Source organism: Vigna umbellata, chromosome 8 (assembly GCF_029865625.1).
Source record: "Vigna umbellata cultivar VRB3 chromosome 8, Vumbellata_1.0, whole genome shotgun sequence".
In the NCBI taxonomy this organism is placed as follows: Eukaryota; Viridiplantae; Streptophyta; class Magnoliopsida; order Fabales; family Fabaceae; genus Vigna; species Vigna umbellata.
Window position 1 is genome coordinate 32,776,291 of NC_142172.1, and position 23,761 is coordinate 32,800,051.

The 23,761-nt window shown below is 29.9% G+C and overlaps 2 protein-coding genes across 5 annotated transcripts; both read right to left on the minus strand.

Annotated features, from left to right (window-relative positions):
* On the minus strand, positions 1-6,576 carry RECQI1 (RECQ helicase l1). 2 transcript variants are annotated; one of them, XM_088095999.1, is made up of 11 exons: positions 6,360-6,576; positions 5,928-6,250; positions 4,789-5,049; positions 4,341-4,504; positions 4,085-4,181; positions 3,943-3,986; positions 2,235-2,349; positions 1,797-2,150; positions 986-1,210; positions 607-744; positions 1-234 (listed from the first exon to the last, which is right to left on the minus strand). In XM_088095999.1, the coding sequence occupies exons 1-10, from the start codon at positions 6,490-6,492 to the stop codon at positions 634-636; spliced, it is 1,827 nt and encodes a 608-aa protein (XP_087952125.1). In that variant the 5' UTR covers positions 6,493-6,576; the 3' UTR covers positions 1-234; positions 607-633. The 2 variants fall into 2 exon arrangements, with proteins under 2 accessions (XP_087952125.1, XP_047155589.2); XM_047299633.2 differs by lacking the exon at positions 1-234 and having other exon boundaries at positions 241-744.
* A 1,928-nt stretch (positions 6,577-8,504) lies between these two features.
* On the minus strand, positions 8,505-20,218 carry LOC124829200 (Polynucleotidyl transferase, ribonuclease H-like superfamily protein). 3 transcript variants are annotated; one of them, XM_088097524.1, is made up of 11 exons: positions 20,106-20,218; positions 19,310-19,469; positions 17,995-18,676; positions 17,776-17,860; positions 16,591-16,678; positions 16,085-16,269; positions 15,776-15,908; positions 15,410-15,546; positions 15,228-15,302; positions 14,840-14,935; positions 8,505-8,833 (listed from the first exon to the last, which is right to left on the minus strand). In XM_088097524.1, the coding sequence occupies exons 2-11, from the start codon at positions 19,455-19,457 to the stop codon at positions 8,828-8,830; spliced, it is 1,635 nt and encodes a 544-aa protein (XP_087953650.1). In that variant the 5' UTR covers positions 19,458-19,469; positions 20,106-20,218; the 3' UTR covers positions 8,505-8,827. The 3 variants fall into 3 exon arrangements, with proteins under 3 accessions (XP_087953650.1, XP_087953649.1, XP_087953647.1); XM_088097523.1 differs by lacking the exon at positions 8,505-8,833 and adding an exon at positions 11,702-12,426; XM_088097521.1 differs by lacking the exon at positions 8,505-8,833 and adding an exon at positions 14,490-14,649.
* Positions 20,219-23,761: the final 3,543 nt, after the last annotated feature.

Genomic DNA, 23,761 nt, shown 5'->3' on the forward strand with positions numbered 1-23,761 from the left:
TCAATATGTACTCGATGTCTCCAAGTTATCAATCAACATCATAACTGGGCCCAGAAGATTGTAAGGTGGGTTCTTGAGATCAGAAGTTAAATGCAATTGATATGAACAAACAGTATTGTTGAGAATTATCATTATTTATCGGCGTTTAATCAATGAAAATCAGATATCAAAATTATAAAAATGTATAACTCCATCAGTCCATTAGCATAACGGTTCCCAAAAGCATCCTATTACCTGAGAAAATATTTAATTTGAAGCATCAGTATGGAGAGGAGGACCAACTGGGTAAAACTGTATCCAGTTCTTGTACTTAAAGGAACCAATACTACTTCTAGACCAATAATATTATGACCGAAATAGGTTCTATAGAACGCCATTTCCAGTTTAGCATAATTATAATTTTATGTGCAAATCTAGTTAATCAATTTTTTTCCTTCAAAAGTTTGGTACATCTTGGGTCGACATCTTTCTTCTATAGATCTGAAAAATAATGACCAAGAAAGATATTTCGACTTTTCCGGAGGTAAGCTCAAAGAAAAAATTTCTGAAGGGCAAAAATGCTATAGGTACTGCTCCAGATAGTCCACAGAGTTTGTTAGAGCGTACCAGACTTGACATTGATGGTGCAGCAATTCATAATACAGTCTTGATACAGTTATCACAGGGGCTAGATCCATACTTGCAAGATTTTCTATCAAAAGATTCCCCGAAGTGTTTGAGTAAAGTTTGTCTCCGGCATTCAACCTAACCATCCAAACAAACACAAAACATAAAAGTCTTAAGAAAAAACGTCTTTCTGCACTACAGGCCAGTTTGCTATACCCTTAAAAACACGGTGAGCAATATATGGATGATTTTTATATGAAAAATTTATGTCCAAAACTCATACTTTACTTTTTTAAACCACATTTTCAAAAACAGACAAGAGATGTGAAAGTGAAAAGTAAAAGAAAAAAGAGGTTGACATGCAAAGGAGCTTGATTACCTCTATTTCACAGTACGCTTGCATCTTTTTGGCTTGAACCATTGCTGTCTTAAAACTTTCCTTTTTATATCCCTGACCATTTCTTATCATGCATACAACTCTACTAAAATCCTTCTTTTGGTAAAGAACAATGCAAACTGAAGGAAGATTATCTCTTCCAGCCCTTCCAGATTCTTGATAATAGCTTTCAATAGATTTTGACATTGTATTGTGGACGACGAAGCGCTGAAAGCATGACAAATGAAAATTTGAGTAACAAAATCTTTAAATCTAACATACCAGTAAGGTAATCTTTCAGTTAGAACTAATCCCTATATTTTCAAGTGGATATATTTGCCCTAGCCAAGCATTCATATGCTACACTAACGTAAATATGTTACATTTAAGTTTATAAGGCTGGTCGTAAATGAATCTAATAGATTTTGGGTGTATACTCTCAACTTGCACTTGGACAGTATGGATAAAATTATCTGATGATCACTAGGAATCTGAATAATTGTAGGAGTATTACTTTTATTAGTTAACTCAATCAATAAAAAAGGCCTTGAAAAAAACTTCAAAAGTACGGAGATTTTGGTAATGCTGTGGATTTTCAAAATGATTGGTCCCAGTCATTTTAGTCATCCGACTGGTGATAAGTAGCAAATCATTGATAGGTCATTTCATTTATATATCGCCTATAAGACACGGAATTATCTACAGGGAAGGGCGCACTATATTTTTTAAAGGTGTAGTATTCCTAAACAAAGTTGATCATAGAATTTTGAATTATCACAGCATAATCATAATTTTAAAATGTAGCTCAACTTACAACATCAGGTTTGTCTATCCCCATTCCAAAAGCAATAGTTGCACACACAATATGGACCTCCCCGTCATGCCATTTCTTTTGAACAGCTATTCTCTGCCGGGCAGCTAAGCCAGCATGGTAATACACTGTTTTGATCTTGCATTTCTCATTTAAAAATTTAGAAACCTCAACACATTCACTTTTTGAAAGGCAGTAAACAATTCCACACTGATTCCTGAAGCGATCAATTAGTAGCTGTCCGAGCTTCTTTAGTGGTTCCTTTGTCTTGCCAATTACTTCATACTTCAAATTTGGTCTGTCAAAACTTCTTTCAAGAACGAGTGCATGGGGAATTCTTAGAGCATTTAATATGTCCTGAAAAATAAAAATTATTTAAAGGTGAAAAAGGGGCGAAAAAACTCAATAGAAATGCTCATAGTGACTTGATACTCTGATTACCTCACGAACTGCATGGGTTGCAGTGGCAGTCAATGCCATGACGGGTACATCTGGAAACTTTTGCTTTAGGGATCCCAATCCCCGATAATCAGGCCGGAAATCATGTCCCCATTGGCTGAAAAGCATGATGTTCAATTTGATCGTAGTGACTGAATGGTGGATAATTTGATATCTCTTATAACAGAAAAAATACATAGCTTTAACAAGTCCATCCCCTGTTGTAGGATAACTTGCTACGCTAGCAGTTTTAAGTTCTGCTTGCACACCAAAGCTAGAGTTTGACCCATTTTGCTCATCTTTACTTGAAAGCTACGAGTTATAATTAAAACCTTAAAAGATATCGCAAAAAATGTTTACTATGTTTATAGTTTTCTTAGCTTAAACATATATAACCGTTTCCCAACTACTTTCAGGTATAAACTTCCCACCATTATAGATTCCATACAACCTGGCCATTTGTGTTAATCATGACCCGCAGCGCCAACTCTTCCAAACTGGAATTCAAAGGGTCTCAGTGATTTTTGGAGAATGGAATGCTCTTGAAGTACTAGAGTTTGTGCTATTAGATTTTTTACCATGTTATATGGATTTTTTTAGCTTAGGCTTGATTCTTAAGCATCCCAAGCGTGATACATCCTTTGGAGGTTTAAGAATTGGGGAAGGATAAAGTTCATCTAGTCATCTCTTGATCAGTGATTGTACAAAAGGTGACAAATAGTGGAAAATCAAAATTTTTTAATTGGGGACAGAATGCACCTCTCATTTGTAGAGGATGTATCGAATCTCGAGTTATCTCTCTCGTAAACCCTATCTTTTACAATTCTTGCATTTAATTGCGAGATTTTATTGTGTGGGTCTTGACTTTTTTATTGATTGAATTGTGAATTACCACTGGATCTTGATATTATTGAATAAAATTCACATTGTTGTTGTGATATTGGCTGCATGGTGAACATACAGATTGCATCATTTCAATCATTCTACTCCATGTGAGCAAGTCATTGTACAAAGATACTCATTACACATTAGAAATTTGCATTAGACCCACGCAAATAGATTGAACGATCTTAACATTAAAAAGGAGAGAATAATTTTAAGAATTTTTCAAAAGGGTTGATTAAAAGATTTTAAAAGTTGAGTTCTTCAATTCACTCTCTCCATATCATTTTCACCGACACATTTTGTGATCTCACTATTTCGAAGTGTTATTGCCTACCAGAATCAATGTGTTCATTTTTCATTCAATTTGTCTTCTTAATTGGCTCCAAGATAGTTTAACTTAAAAAGACATTTCCTGAATAATGATACTTCATTAATAGTTAAATTTTGGGGCTTGTTCATATTGTTCGATCATTATGTCATATATGAGCTCATATAGCGCAGTACTACTTCAAGCATGTGTGATCAATGGTAATGTTATGTCTCAAAGTTCCATACAATTGTGATAGATTCTATATTATAAAACCAAATGTTTTTGAGATAAAATCTTACATGGTATTAAAGTCTATAGTCCATCTAAAGTTCCATACAATTGGCTAACATGTGAAAGGAGGGTGTTGGAAAATCACATATCATCTGACTCATTTATTGGGGTCAACTATATATCTACTGGACAATTTCATTTGATGGTTTTAAGATAGAAACTAAAATAGTAGTTATTGATGAAAAACAATTATTGGGATTGTACACAAAAAAGAACAAGGCGTACCTAACACAGTGTGCCTCATCAACAACAAAACCTGCTAGTTGTCCCTGGGAATTCAAGAGGAAACACCAATGAAATAAACGTCAAAATCTACTGCTCTGCCACAAGGGTCTAAAAAAATGTACTTAAATCAAGAAAACTTTACCTTCCGATGCATGCATTTCAGGATCTCCTGAAACGATTGGTTGCCAGCAATTCTCTCGGGTGTTACATATAAAAGTTTGCATGATGGTTTGTCTTTTCTGGATACAAGAAGACCAATGTAAGAAAATTTTAAACATTAAAATAGCAGTAACATGCAAGATTTTTTAGAAAGGAAGTATACTACAATAGTGTATAATATACTATTCTCATGGGTAAATTATCAGAGAGATAAGGATAGACAAAGAAGTGAACTTCACCTTAGCTCTTGGAGCACAGCTCTGGCCTGGGAAGCAGTTTGTTGAGAATTTAAGAAAGTAGAAGGTATTCCAAACTTGAGGTTCAGTGTTATTATCTGATCCTGAATGAGTGAGAGTAATGGAGATACAACTACGGTGACACCTGGTTGAAGAGTTGCTGGAAGCTGTAAGTACAAAATACAGAAAAAATGTCAGCAGCACATAAACTGTACGGTGACAGATAATAGTATTTACCGAGTCTCTGGGTAGAAATTGTAGTTTGGAAAACCCCTTTTCATAATGAATAAAAGAGGGACGGTCAAGATACACAATTATTTGACACATTCTAGATCTTTAGCACTTTTGAGCAAATAGTTCTTCAGAATATTAACCATCATCCATATTAAGTGATTTGAAGAATATGGCCAAATATGAACTTAGAGAAAGGGAGGTACAAGAAATAACTGACCTGATAGCAAAGAGATTTACCACCCCCAGTAGGCATAAGAATAAAGGAATCTTGCTTTGCCAAAGCTACTTTACATGCTTGATGCTGCAATGGTCGAAATGTACTATTACCAAAGATAACAACATTGGCCAATTCAATATCATCTAGAGCTTGCAATTCTTCATAAGTGAGAGTACCACTTTTATCCCTTGATGCAAGGGAGGATTGCATTTTGCTGGAAGTTGATGAAACCGAGCCTTGAGTGATGCCACTTCTGTAATCCTACAACAAATATTATTTATTTCGGTATAATCTCAACATGGCATCAGTCTTATATACCAGAAAATGTAGCTAACAAAAAAGAAAATATAATAGAACTAAGAATAGTACGAACTTTTACCAAATATTATTGCCATCCAAATGATCAACTAATTTAGAACCATGTTATACTTTTAGTAGACCAACTATGCAAGAAGGGTAGGTGAAAAATTTACATGTTTTGGGAACAGTTCAATGTCCCGACCATCAAAGAAACTCTCCTAGCAACTTTTTATTAGTGCTATATTGGGTTTGAGTTACATCAGTTCCTGTTCACCTAATTCCATTTCATCCCAGATTGTTTGACAATCTTTGTGCTAGGTTTTGCCTTTTAAAGAAGAAAAACATTTAAGCATTAGAGTACATATGCAGATCAATCATAAGTTTCTGTCCATGTCAATGCATTTTCCTCACTCATAAAAGCATGGAATAGCTTTAATCTTGTTCGTAAAGATTTGAATTAATCAGTATCACGTCTACACATCACTGTGATACAGTTTCAGAAAAGCTCACTTGTCATCCCTCTTCCAGTTTTTTTTTTTTTTTAAATTTCTTATGCGTCGGTCTTCATTCCGTGTCCACTATATTTGTTTAATCCACTGTTATGCCTGTCCATATCCAAATCGCACATATTCAGCTTTCTGTTTAACTATGCGTCGAAGCTCACGATGTGTATTATTTTTTCTTTTATTTTGAAAGGCTCTTACAATTAATAAATAATTAGTAAATAAAATTGATATCACCGGTAGGATTAAGAAAATAATTGCAGGGATTTTACAGATTCTGCAATTTGAAAATACTCGAGCAAAAAAACTAAAGATAAAATAAAATTATTGTGTTACCACAGATTTTCCCCTCGGAACACTACAGTGAATATCCTCATCGTCACTCGAATCCAACTCCACTACATTACCGCGGCATTTGCGTTTCTTCGGTTGAGGCGAGTCGTCAACAACATTAATGTAGTTTCTCGAAGCGTCGTCGTTATCCGCATCGGCATCCGGAGCAACGGTTTTGTCAAGCAAGTGCGTCAAGGTTCCGCACGCTTGTGATTCCATTTCCTGAAGGTCATCCCAATCTTCAGTAGCCTGCATAGACTCCGCTAGAGTCGCGATAAAATCGTCGCCGCAGTGCTCGACGGTGATGAAATCGCGACCGTCTTCTCCTGGACATAAAAAAAGAAAGCAAGTTCAGTTAACAGCGTTGCGTTGCACTGAATTGCATTGCAGGGGATTTGAAAGGAAATCGAATTGAAGTGTAGGTGGCGTATGTACCGTAGAGATCGATGAGACGGTGGAGGCATTTGTTGGCGGAGGATTCGTCGAAACCGAATTCGAGTGCTAAACTGATTAAGCGAGCTTTCTCTAACTCCAGATCTTGATTTTTCTTCCTGCTACAGCTTCCCATTTCGGTTCCCGCGCTTTTTTCGTCTTTCAATTCAATTTAGCTCTCCATGCTTCTGCTATGCTCCCAGGTTTAAGAGAGGGTTGGGTTGGGTGGGAGCGCGCGCTTTGCCTCTTGCTTAGACAAAAGGCGCTGTTTTGCTTTGTATTTTCTATATCTTTGTTTTACTTTTTTAATTATTAATATTATTTTTCTTCTATTTATAATTTTCAAATTATTTACATCTTTTAAAGGTATAATAGTTACCTTTTCATTTATTTTAAAATATAAAGGTAAATAATTTTTTTTTACAAGTAATGTGTAGAATCAATATTAAATGAAAAAACAAATATACTTTTATATCTTTTAATAACTTTAATTAAAAATTGAATAACTGCACAGTGCTATGATAAGATTAAAAGAATTATTAAAATTTATTCTATATATTTTTCTTTCCGTTTACATTTTTTTTTCAATTTTAATCGTTATTTTAAATTAAAATAAAAATACTTTTCTTATTTTTATCCCTTAAATAGTCGTTAATTTAAATTTATTTTTTTAAAATTATAATAATTATTTTAACTTTTAATCACTATTTATTTAAGTTAAGTTATTTTGTTAAGTTAAACTAATCATCTAAAAAGAAAAAACACATGTATGTATGCTTCCACTAGCAATTTTTAATATTGTTTGACCAACCAATTTGTTTAAAGTGTTCTCATCCGGTAATACGTTGATTAATAAAAGATATATCATTAATATTTGAATAATACAAAATTACAAATGTGGATTAAAATTTATCTCTATATTAAAATTTTAATTATTTTAAATGTAGTGGTATTGTTATCATTATTTAATTATGAAGGACTTTGAAAGGTAAATTTGTTAAAACTTTGTAATATATCTCTTAAAAGACATGGTTCTAGTAATTATTTCTGATCAGTGTGATATTATATAAAATCCAAACACTTGTAAATTAAGATGTTTTCCATGCACTACCATGGCAAAAAGTTAAGCTTAATTATGTTTTTAAGTTGTTGATAAATTTGAAAACTTCGAGTCTTTAATAAATTTCTGTGGTATATTTAATATTTAATAAATTTTTATTTTTTAATTGTGTTTCTATCGTTAAGGTATTGTTCACTTGAATGAATTTGGACGAGAGTAATGGATTTGAGAGGATCTTAAGATAAATTTTTTTTGTTGTTTATTTGAATGAATTTTGAGGTAAGTGAGAATAAATTTGAAAGCATAGTTTGTGAGAATTAATGTAGGATTTGATTCACGTGATAGATTAAAAAAATTTACTTCCAAATCCACTATCATTTACCTCCAAATTCACTCAAATAAACAACAACAAAATTTATCTTTAAATTCTCTCAAATCCCCTCAATTAGTCTCCCCTAAATCTTGTTGTTATTCGGATGATGTGACGATTAAGTGATTTAAGTGATGGTCATTTGTCTTATTCATCATTATGAATTATAAAATTTTAAAATAATAAAATAAAATGTGATATGAGAATTTGAAATGTAACATGATAACTCATATTACACAATTAACATAAAATTAACTTAATTAAAAAATATAAATTTATCGAAGATACTTAGTAAATCATACAAAATTATTAATTGAAAGTTTCCACATTGAAAAGGGATTTAAAACATAATTAAACCAAAAATTTAATAATTCAAAATTACTATTAGTTAAATTATAAAACATAGTCTAATGTATTTATTATTATAAAAGTTAATTATGATTTATTTAATATGGCATACTTTTTGTTAATACAAAAACTAATGTAAAAATATTTATGATGTATGGTATACAACTTAAAATACCATCATAGATTTTAAATTAGTTTCAAGTGTTTAATTTATTGATCAAGTTACTCTTTAGTTTTTATAATCAAAATAGAAATATTTAACTAACATTATATCAGTACGAAGAAACATACTTTCCCTATGACCTCATAAGTCTATTCAAATTTTGAAAGAAGATAAATCATAAAAATAAAAGTAGTCAATAGAAATTTATCGAACGAACCGCACTCCTTCGTATACGTCAGGAGTCCATTGATGAGAAGGGGCTGGGAAAAGCTTGAACCCAATTCCTACAGTGATGAATAAAAGTGCAATGAAAATTTCTAGGGAGTTATACATTTGTGTATTGATAAGACCAATCACTATTTCTTGAAGCTTGATCTCTCCCCCGGATGAACCATATAGCCAAGAAAAACCATGAACCAAAGTAAAAGAGCTTGCTCCACCCATGAGTAAATATTTCGTAGTAGCCTCATTAGACCGTACATCTTTCTTGGTATATCCAGATAGTAGATAGGAACATAAACTGAAACATTCTAGAGCTACAAAGATAGTTATTAAATCGTTAGCGCCGCATAAAAACATTCCAACTAGATGAAATAATTATGAATAAAACTTATGTATTTTATATTTATAATATGATAAATGAAAAAATATATTAAAAATAATTAAAGCAGTGTTCTTCAATATATATATATATATATATATATATATATATATATATATATATATATATATATATATATATATATATATATATATATTAAAGCTTAATTGGATAATTCAATTTAATCCAATGCTTTAATTTATTTATATTAAAAAAAATACGTGAATTTTAAATCTAACTCAAACTTATAAAATTGGTTTTATGAAATTTACATTAATTTATATATTATAAATTAATTTTATCATAAGTAAACATGTTACTTCTAATGAATTTCACTATTCTAAACTTTGGGACTCCAAGATATCATTTAATTGATAATGAGAACAATGGAAAAGGAAGAAAAATTGGATTTTGAAAAATGGAACAAATCCATGAAAGTTATATATACATGTATATATGATATCCTAGCAAAGGAATTTGGTTTCCCGAATACATAAATAAATAAAGGTGGAAGAAACACATATGCAAACATGTGTATAGCAAAATCTGAAAACAAAAATGCATTTGCATGAAGAGGAAGAAGAGTCCCTTACAACTATGATATATGATATGTAAATTTGGTTTCTCTCACATGGTTGATTTTGACCTATATGGGTTAAGGCTAGAAAATTCACATGGTCAAAAAACATTCCATTAAAAATATTTGAGAGTTGCTCCCTCCACCACCACCACCACCAACCACTCCCTGCACCTCACTATACCTTATTTGCCCTTCTATAAAACGGATGTCAACATTCGTTTCACCTTCAACGGATCTTGACATCCGTAACATTCATTTACATATTTTATATTTTAGTTTATTATTTTTATTTAAAAAAAAAACTTCAACGGATGTGACCACATCCACATCCGTTAACGGATATGCCACATCCGTTTAATAGATTTTTAAAATATTTTTTAATTATTATTTAAATAATAATATATAAATTAAAATAATTATTATTATTTTATTAAATAAAATAAAATTAATTTATAAATAATTAAATAATAATATTTAAAAAATTAAATAATATTTATATATTAATTTAAAATATAAAAAATTAAAAAATTAAAAACTAAAAAATTAAAAAAGGCAACGGATGTTGCCACATCCGTCAACGATGTGGCACATCCGTTTTAATATATATATATAACAAATTTTTTAATTATTATTTAAATAATAATAATACATAAATTAAAAGTAATAATAATTATTTTATTAAATAAAATAAAATTAATTTATAAATAATTAAGTAATAATTTTAAAATAATTAAATTATATTTATATATTAATTTAAAACAAAAAAATAAAAAAACTAAACTAAAAAAAGAAAAAAGCAACGGATGTCGCCACATCCGTTAACGGATGTGGCACATCCGTTTTAATATATTTATAATAAATTTTTTAATTATTATTTAAATAATAATACATAAATTAAAATTAATAATAATTATTTTATTAAATAAAATAAAATTAATTTATAAATAATTAAGTAATAATTTTAAAATAATTAAATAATATTTATATATTAATTTAAAACAAAAAAAATAGAAAAACTAAAAACTAAAAAACAAAAAAAGGCAACGGATGTAGCACGTCCGTGGAAGAATTTTTTCTTCAACGGATGTTGACATCCGTTGAAGAAAAGGGGTGGGATGTAGGATATTTTAAAATATAAAGGATAATTTTGGAATTTTAAAAATATATAGTGGTGCAGGAAGTAAAGTGGGGTGGTGTAGGGAGTAACCCTCAAAATATTTACGTATCATTGACAAAAGTCTTACGCCAAGGTTAGCCCATAAACCTTATTTTTAAAAAACAATATTCATTTTGAGTAAAACGAAATACAATTAACTCTTAATATGTTACAGATTTAAGTGTTTTTAATTTGTCAAAAAACTGTATACAAACATTTTAATCAGATTAACATATATTTTGTAAAAGGTTTCAATAAATTTGATTGTTTGCTTATATAGAAAAATTAAGAAGCAATATAGGAAATTAAAATCCTTGACCGACTAAATATATTTAATTTTTTTTAACTAACCAAACTTATTTTTAAAATATATAAGATAATTATTTAATTTTGTTGTGTAAAAAATTCATCTAGATTTGAATCAAAACTAAATAAGCCATCTCAATTTGAAAGTTTAAAATAATAAATTTATAAATAATAAGTTTATGAATTTTTTTCATTATATGTTATTTATTTATTTTCTTTTTTTAATGTATGATTTAAATTTATACTTAAATTCTATCAACTATTTATATATATATATATATATATATATATATATAATTATAACATTTTTTATGAAATCCATGCAACTATTCTTAAAAAATTGAGGTAAATTAGTATTAGGAACTAGCCCACTAAAATTCTGTCCCAACTCCTTTCACATGGGGGTTTTGGAACTAGAACTTAAAAAAGGCTCCAATTAAATGGTAAAAAAAAGGCTTAATACCCTATTTTGTCCTCAGTTTCGTTCGAAAATGTCAAATTAGTCTATCTTTTAAAAAATGCGTCAATTACGTCCTCACTTAATAAAATTTGCATCAATGAAATCCATTTCCGTTAAATCCGTACAAACGACGTTAATTATTTTTCTCTTTCTTTAATTAACGCCGTTTGTACGGATTTAACGGAAGGAATTTCATTGATGTAAATTTTATTAAGTGAGGACATAATTGACGCATTTTTTAAAAGATTGACTAATTTGACATTTTCGAACGAAACTGAGGACAAAATAAGGTATTAAAACTAAAAAAAAACATAGAATCTACTTTTAGAGGGGTATCAGATTCAACCCATACATCATGGAACTAAATGACACCTTTACTTATAACAAGTATACAGTATTATAGAGCTACGTGACGCAATGCATCGTTAAACCAAAGTGGCAACGACTTTTATGCATGCGATCTTAAAGGTGCGAAATCCCTCCTTGAGAGAGGACTTGACCTTGCCTTCGGTTTCGTAACGCTTGTATTTGGCCACTCTGCGTTTTCTCTTAGCTTCATGACCATTCCACTCCGGTTTCAAGGGAGGTGAACTACGTTTTCTTTCTCTCCTTGCTATCCTAATTTGGTTTTCATCTATGATTCTCACTACCTTCGCCTGTGCCTGGATATCTCTCCTCACTGGCGGCTGCTTCATCACTGCCATCTCTTATCTGCTCTCAGAATTCTATTGCTATCCCTCTCAATCTCCCCCTTTATATATGTCAAGCGTTAGATAGAGAGAAAGAGAGGACACTAGAATTCAAGAGACTTCAAATGCTGGCATTTGCGTTTCATATATATGAATTTTGTTTATTTTAAAGAAGGAATGAGATGAATGGAGGAAGTCATCCCTAGCTGCAATAAGAGTGGAAGACCGCTCTGAATTTAGCCTACTTCGTCATCTCAGCTACATCATATAAGTTTTCTTATAAGAAACTAAAAATATAAGTTTCATCCAGCCTATTTTGGGCATCACCTTAAATAGCCTGTACAAAATGGAAAGTTGTACTTTATCAGATTTACTATTAGATGATAAATAAATATCTTATATGAATTTTTAAATTTTATCCTTGTAGAAAGGAAAATAGGTTTCATAAAAAATAACATTTCGTAACACAAAAATATTCTTCCGATTCATATGAAAAAGAGTGAAACCTTTTACTCCATCTTTATAAAGAAAATCACATTTTCTATCTCTAGAACTAAGTTTTGTACGTTGAACACCTCTACTAGTAGAAAATGTCACGGAACAAAAAAGTTTTATATAAGACAAATCTGGTATGACATTATAAATAATTTGATATATATGGTGATTTATTATGTAAAAGTAGGAGTTTTATTGGTTAAATGAACAAAGTGCTTGATAACATATGATAAAAAAAAACAGGCAATTGAAATTGGAAAAATAGTGCACGAGTAACAAATCAAAATATATTGATGTTTGCGTTCAACAATATTATTTTATTGTGTTGTTTCCACACAAATAGATGGATGAACAATCCCTTCTTTTATTAAAGAAATTAGTCATAAAGAACTCACAGATTCGTTGTCACTTCTCAATATTTTAAAATGAGTATTAAACTATTTTTCATTATAGTGATGAAATTTTGTAACTACGTGTGTCTCAACTTTGGTTTTCATTAGGCAAACCCAAGTAAATTGTGAAAAATCATCAAAAAAAGTTTAAAAATATTATATCCTTCAACAGAAACACGATGCAAAGGACCATAAACCTGCTACTACTTCTCAAACTATAAGATTGATTGATAGATACAAAGCTCGTAGGGTTGCCAAGGAATATACTCAAACTGAAAGTATAGAGTATTTTGAGACTTTTTCTCCAGTTATTAAAATCACTACCATTCAGTTTATTTAGGCATTCTTCATCAATTAGATGTGAATAAACACTTTTTTTTCATGGTGATCTTGACCAAGAAATTTACACGAATTCTCCTAAAAGTCTTATATATTCTTTCTCATCTAGCACAAGCTTGTAAACTTAGAAAATCTTTATATGGATTGCCGCAGTATAGTAGACAATGGAACTCAAAATTGACTCAGACTGTAATTCAACTTTGCTATGTTTAAAGTACAATTGATCATTCTTTATTTGTTCGCACACATGGTCATTCTTTCCCAGCTTTGTTAATATATGTTGATGATGACATTGTGTTTGGTTGGCAATGATCGTGAGAGTCATCTTCATAACTCTTTTAGTATCAAAGATCTTGGTATTGTTCTATATTTCTTGGGTTTTGAAATAAGTTGTTCATCTTGTGATATTGTTCTCAATCAACGAAAGTATTGTTTTGATCTCCTTTTTGATAGTAGTTTACTTCTCCCATGAGACCATGTTGTTCTGTGTCTGATGGTGAAGGTTTGTTGCTTTCAGATCTTGGTGAATATAGAAGATTGATTGGACGTTTGTTATAGATCTTCTAAGCCAAATATATAGTACTAGCTTCGCTTGTCTGTAAACTCCAGTCGTTGCAATATTTATGTCAAGATTTGCATACTAACATTTTTCAATCTTTTGTTTTCTATTGAAATAACGAATATGCTATTTGCATAGCTAAGAATCTCACATTTCATGAAAGGACAAAAGCATGTTAAAATCGATTATCATTTTGTTCGAATTAAACTTCAAGAAGACCTTATTCATTTACATGAAATGGCTGATATGTTGACCAAACCTTTGCATCCTAGGATGTTTCGTGACAACTTATCCAAGATAAACATGAAAGATATCCATGCTCTAGCTTGTGTGACACTATAAGATAATAAATAAATATCTTATATATCTTATATGAATTTTTCAATTTTGATTATATTAGTTTGTTTTCAGTTTTGATTATATTGTAACTCCATTATCAATTATCAGTTGTAATTATATCTATTATTTGGTTTTCCTATTCTTTAAATAGATGTAGATCTAGAAGTGTAAAGATTATCAAATATTTGTACTTATTCATGTCTCTTTCTTCTTGGGTAAAAATGTTGTTTATATACTGATATATTTACCAAAAGAAAAAGATACTATTCAATGAAATTAATGACCATAATGAAAGTTTCTTATTTTTTCACAGAAAGTTTTCCATATATACAAAATGGATCTGAGTTCAGAACGAAGGCTTGCTGGTATCGATTTCAGTGTCTAGAACTTTCGGTGTATGTTTCTTGGATTTCTTGCCGTTTTCATTGCGGGATACCTATTTGACAGTTAACAAACAGTATAAATCGATAATTATGCATGCGGTTTTTTTCTTATGCGTGGTTCTAAAAGTTTAGCTGAGTAAATCAAAATTGTGAAACTACTAAAGACAAAGAAAAGGCGAGAACAGAACAAAAATAAAGTTCGCAATAAAGGAGAATGGGCAGAAAAGAGGTATGATAACATACGATGAAAGACTTCCACTCAGGTTTATCATGTCCATGACCAGGAAGATGACGGAATATGTGAACAAGAACAACAGCATCCAGAGCAGCATATTCCAACTGCACATGTAGAACAGCAATAGCTGAATGACTGACTTCAAATGTATAGCAGTCGTTCATTCTTATCTTACACTTCTAAATTTCTTTAGAAATCATAAATCATATATACAGTGTAATTTGAATCATTCAATGCACTATGGAAAACAATAAAATTTTGTTCAGTGCATGTAGGTGAATTGCATACTAGGAATTATACATAAACATTCGAAGCCAATGTCACAAATGCATCTTCAGATAAGTTTTAAGAATATGGAGACATTAATGGATACAATGATTAAAGGGAAGCAATTACTTGATTTGGAGTTAATGGTCGTTGCTCCCAATTGCTGTTTCGTCTTGTCTTGTTTAAACTAGCTCCCAATATTTTCTGATTTACCATTAACAACACTAGTTTCGTCAAAACAAGCTAACAGTACAAATATCAGAACTACTTTAAAGGAGACACGAAAAGAGACATTCATACACACACACTACCTCCGTAAGCCCAGCCAAACCACCCCGGAGTTCTTTAAAAATATTCTGGATATCCAGTAACATTTCATAGTTCTTGAAACACCTCAATTCTCCATACGAGTGAGAAAGTTGCCTTACATCGCATTGGAAATTATAGCCTGAAAAATACAAGCCGTTGGGCATGAATGGTTACTAGTTGAGATTTACAAAACAAAACCAATGTCTTGAGAATATTCCTTTACAATTGAAATAATATAATACATATCAAATCCCAACAACAGCAACACTCTCACTCAGGTTAAAGTAATAATTCAAAGTTAAGAATCAATCTTGTCCACCAAAACTATTTGCTAATAATTCAAAGACTAATGTTTAGAATTTTCATACCAAGTTTTAGAATTCTAGGTGACAGCAAAATGCGAGATAGGCAATCATCTAAAATGTCAGGTATTTCTTTGTGTAACTTTATCAGATCAAAGATAAAAACCATCTTTTCAGAAGCAATTTGCAAGATAGAAACCTGAAACATGGAAATTCAAAAAGAAAAGGAAAGGGGAGAATGAAGTGTTCGGTTTCTGATTAGAAAATGTCACAGCTCTGAAGACTAAAACCCAGATATATTAATTTTCAAAGAATTTAAATAAACAGAGAAAGAAAGATAGATGGAAAAGCATTCAGAGCAGGAAGATTGTTTACCTTGTTTGGTTTGCTACCTTTTACATAATTGGGTTTCCATTCACAATCAAGACCTACAACGTTAAACCCCTCAATATGCCTTGTTGCATCAAACAAAATTTCCGCTTCATCAACCCAAATGATGTTTTCAACCAATAACTCGTCAAGACATAAATATCGCCCTTGCAGGTTACTTGTTTCTGGTACTGGAGCACATAAAACAGTTTTTTGAAATCATTTGAGAATATATAGAAGAAAATAGACACTTTACATAACAATATAGTTAATGAAGTAAAATGGTATTAACATCAACGTAAGGATATTGATAACAAAGACTACAAAAAACTGATTTCAGGGATACAAGATTTTTTTTTTAAAATGACTGAATATATTAAAAACCGAACTATTTGAAGCAGAAGAAGAATAAGCAACCAACTCTCTTAATAGTTACGGAATTTTTGTATTAGTTAGAATGCAATATTTTTCATCATTTACTAATTTTCATTGCGCATATCAATTTGGCTTACCTCTGGTGTCCAAAAACCTCTCCAGGGAGTACCGATGACATAGTTCATCAACTTTCTCTGTGTAACCAGCTTCCATTGCCAAATAAACCTTTAAAAAGTAAACTTAAAATATTATACTACTATACATATTTGAAAATTATGCTGGGGCTATAAGGCTAAAACTGCCAACAAAAACACTCAACGAATACTATTTTTTCCAAAAGGTTAAGTAAAAGACTTATAGTACTTATAACATCTTTTCAATACAATGCAGAACCAGCGTATTACTGTTTTGTTTCTATGCCTGTCTTCTGTATCCATTTTAAAGATGAAACTATCACAATTTCCGATTGAGAAACTGATGCATTAATAAGATATCCTAGACACTTCAGATTGTACAATCCCAGCCAAAATTGGACATGATGGGCTCATGAGACCTCCCTATTTTGAATTTGACAACTTCACAGCCATCCTGTAATTAGTATATCCACCCTAACCAATTTTACTAGCAAAGCGTCAGATGATACCTAATAATCAAGCTAAAATTATGCTTGGGTGACTCCTAGTCATGTTACTTTAACCGCCCATCAGTTTGTAACAAACAAATATGAGTGCACCATCTGAAAGTCCCTTGTCTTAACTAGTGGGTTCCATAGTTCAAATATCAACAGGCTAGCAGTGGTTTAGAAGGTCACGGATCTACTGAGAAATAATCTTACCTTTGCAAAATATATTTAAACAATATAGGTCATCAAATATATAATTTAGGAAATATACATGATCCTTCTACGTATTTTTGCAAAACTTAGAACTCACATGGCCTATATGGCCCATTACACAATAATAAAATGTTTGCTCAAGTTTTCATGAGGAATAAATCCAAATAAGAAGATATAAAACTTAACGGTAAAAAATGCACCTAAAGGTCGTCCAACAAGGACTGCAAAAAACAGCATGCAACTAAAGCAGAAAAAGAAACAAATTGTCTAAATGTCTTCTGTATGCAACACAATCAACATAACAAAGGAATAGAAAATCACAAGTGCATGAATACACAATGACAAAACTAATCAATAGAAGACTGTAAAGGACATAGTTTAAAAATTAAACATTAGCTATTACACAGTTTCTAGAAATATATATCTATCTAAATCGGTATGTACATATAGAATGGCAGTCGGTATCAAAGAGCAAATAAAAACTAACCAAATATTCCATAAGGTGCATATCATTGTTTATTTTTGCCTCGGCAACATCCCAACATCCTTTTTCTGCTAAGTTTTTTAGTGAGCTGCAAACTAACAAGTTATTTTGTTAAATAAAAATTAAAAAACCTTAAGGGGTTGCAAAATTGGATTCAAGATGCTCTGTACAAATCAAAACAACACTAAATGATCCCCATGTAAACCAGTACAAATCATTTACCTTTCCTTAGACCTTTTGTATACGTCTGGAAATTCCTGCTTTAGATTATTTTCCTTTATAATCTCAGATGCATTCTTTAGCATGTTCCTCTCATTGAACTCATTTACAAGTATGGATAACATTGGTTTCCCCATAAATGTTGCCCACTTCTCTGCCGCTTTGAATTGATTACTCTGTATCATATCAAGGAGAAAAGACTGGCCATAATGGTAGATAGAGAATTGCTCCATTAAAGTTACAGCTGTCATGTACAACTGGGATTTTACCAAAGTAACAATATACTCTTCAACCAATTCTTTTGCTAAGCCACAACTTAAATCATGTTTTTCCTTAAGTTGGCACATTGCTTTCTCAATATTAGTTAGTTTTACATCAAAAATCTCGACTAGCTTCATGACTATCTTTTCATCATGATAGATCTGGCCCCTCATAACATCTACAAGTAGATGTGCTACCAAGTCTTTCACCTCCAATGAGTTTTCTATTGTGGTTGATCTTTTTAGGAATCGGCGAAGAGCAGATACTATCATATGAGTAAATCCTTGACTATGATCTTCAAATAATGGAGACACATACATGCAATGAACAATAAAAGTTGCTGGTCCAGGTTTTGGATCATTATGGAGAACAAGATGTATTTGATTTTGGAGGGCTCTGAATTTTGCAGTTGCCTTACATGTACCTATGCAATGGCATTTGAAAGGAAACAACAATGAATAGCAAGAAGGATAAACCAACACTGAGTCCTACACAAAATTCAATGGTCATTTAGCATTTATTATTTAAGTTAAATTAGTGTTGGTGGCAAACATGCTGACCATGAAAATAGATAAAGGTGAACCATTTACAACACAATGTCAAGGTTTTTGGGGTTGAGAAAGGCTAACAACACATTCGTTTCTCTTTTATTGGTTGAAATTTCCAAAAAATCAATGATATTTGACAGGTTCCACATCATATTTAATTAATTTTCTCCTAATTTAAAAGTTTTTAATAAATTCCAATCTATTAAAAAAATGTGTTTCGTAGCACTCTGCTTTGGGGTTTCCACATTTGCAATTGCAACCACAGCTGCATTTGCCTACAATTTTTTCACAACACGCAAATTGCAAAAAACCAGCAACCACCACAAAAGTAATTTAAAACCTTGACAATAGCATTGATATCCAGTCTGTCTGGGCACGAGGCTAACTTAAAGAAAAACAAACTACCAAAAAGGTTTAAACGAACCATTTTAACAAACACTTAACATTCATCATCATATTATTTCGTTTCAAACAACAATTAGTAGCTTTGGAAGGAAAAAAAATCATACCGTAATAATAATATTCTTTCAGCAAAACCATAAATACCACGGGAGAGACATGCGTTAAATCATAAAAAGCATGTGTACACAAGGTCCAAGTTTGGCTAGCATTGTCCTTGGTGTTGCATGTCTTTGCTACTTTCTCCTCCAAACCCATCACTCGTAAGAACTTCAATTAGAGCAGCAATGCATTAGATAACCGTCCGAAAAACAATTTAAAGGTATGTACCTTAACACTCTAAACTCCATATCACAAATTGAACAGAGCATCTCATATATCTAATCCAAAGTTTGCTTTGAAATGAATAGCTGCTCCACTTAAGCAAAAACTACTACACCAGAATACATAACCAAATTGAAACCAGCATTCTGCAACGATATTGTATAATTAATTCCACAATAGCGTCTGGGTGACTCAAATAGATCATTTTTTTGCTGCAATACTTGAAAACATGAAAATATAAAAGAGGGACAGAAAAAGTAGGAGTACCAATTATCTCTCAGTTCACTTCTATTTTTCGAAATTCAGAGGCTCTGATGATTATGCAGAATTGATTTGATTACAGAAAATCTTAGACTCTTAACCACATCGTGTTTGGATATGAGTTCAGAGAAGAAACATTAAAAAATTAATAAATTAAAAAAAGTTCCTTACTGTTGCTTTTCTCTCTTTTATTTTAAATATTACAAGAAAAAGAACACATGCAGCCGAAACAAAAGAGACCAAGCTTTGAAGAAAAAAAATAAATAAAAGAAGAAAAAAAAACAGAACAGTTGAATAAGAGAAGAAGGAGAAGAAACTCACAAACTGCAGTTGAAACCAATTCGACAGGAATAAACTGCAGACTGTAGGGTTATGAAGCTCTGTATTTCTTCTGCTGTGACTCTCTATCTATACATTCATAAATATCAATCAATATATATATATATATATATATATATATATATATATATATCATTAATTTATCATGATCATGATCAAATTTGAAGAGAAAGATCAGCGGAGGAAGAGCGGTGATTATTTTAAATAATATATTAATCTTTGACGTGATTTTAATAAATAAAAAAATTGTAAGACCTTGTCAGTTTAACTATCATGTAACCTTTTTATGTTGTTAAAAATGTAAAAAAATAAAATAAAAATATTGAATCCATCGGACCCACAAGATTTTTTCCATAAAGGCAAACGGTAAATTAACCTTAAAAAAAGCGACCGGCATCGTATTTCTTTATCAACATTTTAGAGGAATAATTCAGATATTCATAAACAAATTTATTTCTCATCATTGAAAAATTGTACAAGGTCTAGTGTATATATTTCATATTTTTATTTTATTTTTAATTATCTATAAAATTTTAAGAAACTAATATAAACTACACATACATAAAAAATAATCACACATGTCAACAACAAAAGATATTACTGATCGTTTAATTCTTTTATCATTATATTGTACTACAAACTATCTAATATTTGTTCTATTTTCTTAAGAAATGCAAGAACAAAAAATGTCTTTTTGCAATAAATAATTAATAAAGAATTTATTTTTTACAAAAAATGGGTATAAACAAAAATATATATATTCAATAAAAATTAATTCTATGTTAATTTTTTATAAAATTTAGTTTGTTTTTGACATAAATAAACACATGAGGATCAGTTGTTTTTTTTAAAACAAACCAAAAAATTATATCAATTTTGATATATTTTTATTTTTAAGTTATTTTCTTAGAGTAAAATTTATTAGTTTACATTATTGTTAGGGCATGTTATTTCTTCAAAAAAATTATTAGATATTGTTTATATTTTAGTTAAAAGAAAGTAAATACAATTTAGCATTATTCTAACATAGTTCCAACAGTAATAAATTAAGTAAGCTAAAATCAAAATTAGATATATATTATTAAAAGATAATTAAATATATTGTTGGTCTATAATACAAAATTAAAATTACTTTCTATTCAAAACTATGGTATCTTAACTTTAGAAAACAATAAAAGTAGTCTCTTTCACTTAACAAATAACATTTTGTAAATTAAATTACAAAATTTCAAAAAATATATACTTTTTATTGTCGTAAGGGTCCTTTGTTTCATCTTTTCCTTTACTCTACACAACAACCACGTCTTCATCTTTTTGAGAGAAGAACCTCCATATCCATCATCCTTATCATTCTCCAATTCCACTTTCATTACAATTTTAATTACTTTCATTTTTAAAAGAGTAATTGTCCTTCATAATTTAATTAAGTAAAATTTTATATGGATTATTTATTTCACATATTCATCCTACCATTGCTCACCCACAAAGAGAAGAAAAACGGAAAGAAAAGGACGTCACAAGTGAGAAAATTATTAAAGTTTTTTTAGCTTATTGTAATCTTCCTCCAAAAATTCCTTTATTTTCTAATTCATATAAATCTCAATCTTCTTGAACTTACTTATCCCTTTGTTATTCTCTTTTTAACAACAATAATATGAGGTATTTCTTTCTATTTTTTAAATATTTTTTTTTTCTTTTATTACATACTCTCTTTCATTTATTTATAGGAATAGGAATAACATATATAACTCTTACCACGTCGGTTTTCATAGAACCCAACCTCATATATTGTTTAAAGAATTAAAAAAAAACAACACTATAGCATTTTTCTTTGATTGTTTCTTTGTGTTTTCTTTTCTCAAGCCTTCTAGTAATTGTGGTGACTTGTATGACTATCACCGGAGGTAAGTTTTCTTTCATCTAATGCAAATGCATATTGTTTGACGGTTTTTGGTGTAGTTTTTTTTTGTTTTCACATATTGCTTTCGTGCAATGAATGTGTTTTGAACACCTTCAAACTATGACGCGGGTTCTATTTTTTCTTTCATTGGCGACAACTCCACAGCGATGGTGATACCATCTTCCAACTTCATTCAAGGTTTGTTATGTACACTAAATACTGAATACACATTTCGTATACGTAATTACATGTTTAGATATAACTTAATTTAACTATGATTTTTGCTATTATGTTTCCATTCTTTTATTTATCTTGCCCAACAAAATTTAAGGATTTTAGGAACTTTGTTCGGAGAAGTTTCTATCACCACTTTTTTTTAGCTTTGTTAATATGTTTGATTTATTTAAATTTGTAGGATATTTTTAGTATCAAATTTAGTTTTATTGATGATGTTTGATTAATTATTAGGTGATTGATTAAATTGTATTTTTAGTTTATATTAGTAACTTGATTAATTTTAGATTTATTAGATATTCTATATTTAAATAATTTTAGTTTTTTTAAGATTTCTTATAATTTAAATTAAACATTGAGCAAATCTTAGTTATTCAGATTTAGTACAAATGATTAAATTTTTAATCATTCGTATTAAATCTTAAATTGTCTAATTGGACATATTGAAAAAAATAGTTTTCATAATTTATTATAATGCCTACATGGAAGTCTATGTAAATTTGATAAGACTTCAATTGAGATCATTTTGTGTTGTTTTTCATATGCAACTTGATTATGATCATAAATGATCACTTTCACTTCACGTACTTCGAAGCCGAAATTTTATCAAATTTATGATGTTAGGCTTTCTTGTATACATGCTAGCAAATTATAAAGAATATTTTTTCGAATAAGTAAGACATCACCTTGTGAGAGTAAAAAAAAGTGAGATTAATGGAGTTTGTTATGAACATAGTATGGATTGAAGCTGGATGAGTGAACGTCTCATAAGAGTTTCTTCTAGCGTTAAATGTAAAAAATTAGCTATCAAAAGTTTTTTTTATGATAGTATATAAAAGGTAAACAATTTAATAAAATGTAACACTGTATAAATATATGGTTATAATTTAGTATTAAAACATTATAATATATTATTTATTGATAATATGAACATATATAAAAATAAGTATTTATTTTTGCATACTTTTCTTTAAGCTTAATTAAATTTCAAATCATAATAAATTTGAGTATTTTCAATTGAATCCTAATTAAATTTCATTGATTTTACTACTCAAAACTTTTATTTTCAAAATTTATTTTCTACCATTTAATTTTTTCCTTAACTGGTGACATGATTATTATTTTGTTTTGTCATCTTACTTGTTTTACCATGTTAAAAAAAATGTAGAATTCTATAGTTAATATAATTTTGTTTTGCTAATAATATAAAATGACATGTTATTTTTAGTTATATCATTGAAAATATGTTGGATAACGAATTTGTTATGCTTTTCAATAGATCCATCAATTTGGTTCATTTCATAAAGAAGTTTGACACTGATTCACATTGGTTGAGCCAAAAAAATCCCTTATATAAAAAGTCAACAATATTAAAATATCCACGAAAATTTAATGAATCAAAACCATGTATCTTTCATTTTAGCATGAAAAATATATGATAATAAACCAAAAAATTAAAAATAATACATTTATAATCTAATTTAAAAATTTAAACTTAAAAATA

What these genes read in the sequence shown, in the direction of transcription:
- LOC124829200 (XM_088097521.1), bottom strand. Translation starts at nt 19,457, where the DNA reads ATGGGTTTGGAGGAGAAAGTAGCAAAGACATGCAACACCAAGGACAAT. An exon ending in TACAAAAGGTCTAAGGAAAG is followed by an intron (nt 17,861 to 17,994) that starts GTAAATGATTTG and finishes GTTAGTTTGCAG; the next exon opens with CTCACTAAAAAACTTAGCAG. An exon ending in GTTTGGCTGGGCTTACGGAG is followed by an intron (nt 15,303 to 15,409) that starts GTAGTGTGTGTG and finishes ATGGTAAATCAG; the next exon opens with AAAATATTGGGAGCTAGTTT.
- RECQI1 (XM_088095999.1), bottom strand. Translation starts at nt 6,492, where the DNA reads ATGGGAAGCTGTAGCAGGAAGAAAAATCAAGATCTGGAGTTAGAGAAA. An exon ending in TTCCGAGGGGAAAATCTGTG is followed by an intron (nt 5,050 to 5,927) that starts GTAACACAATAA and finishes TATTTGTTGTAG; the next exon opens with GATTACAGAAGTGGCATCAC. An exon ending in GGATAGACAAACCTGATGTT is followed by an intron (nt 1,211 to 1,796) that starts GTAAGTTGAGCT and finishes TCATGCTTTCAG; the next exon opens with CGCTTCGTCGTCCACAATAC.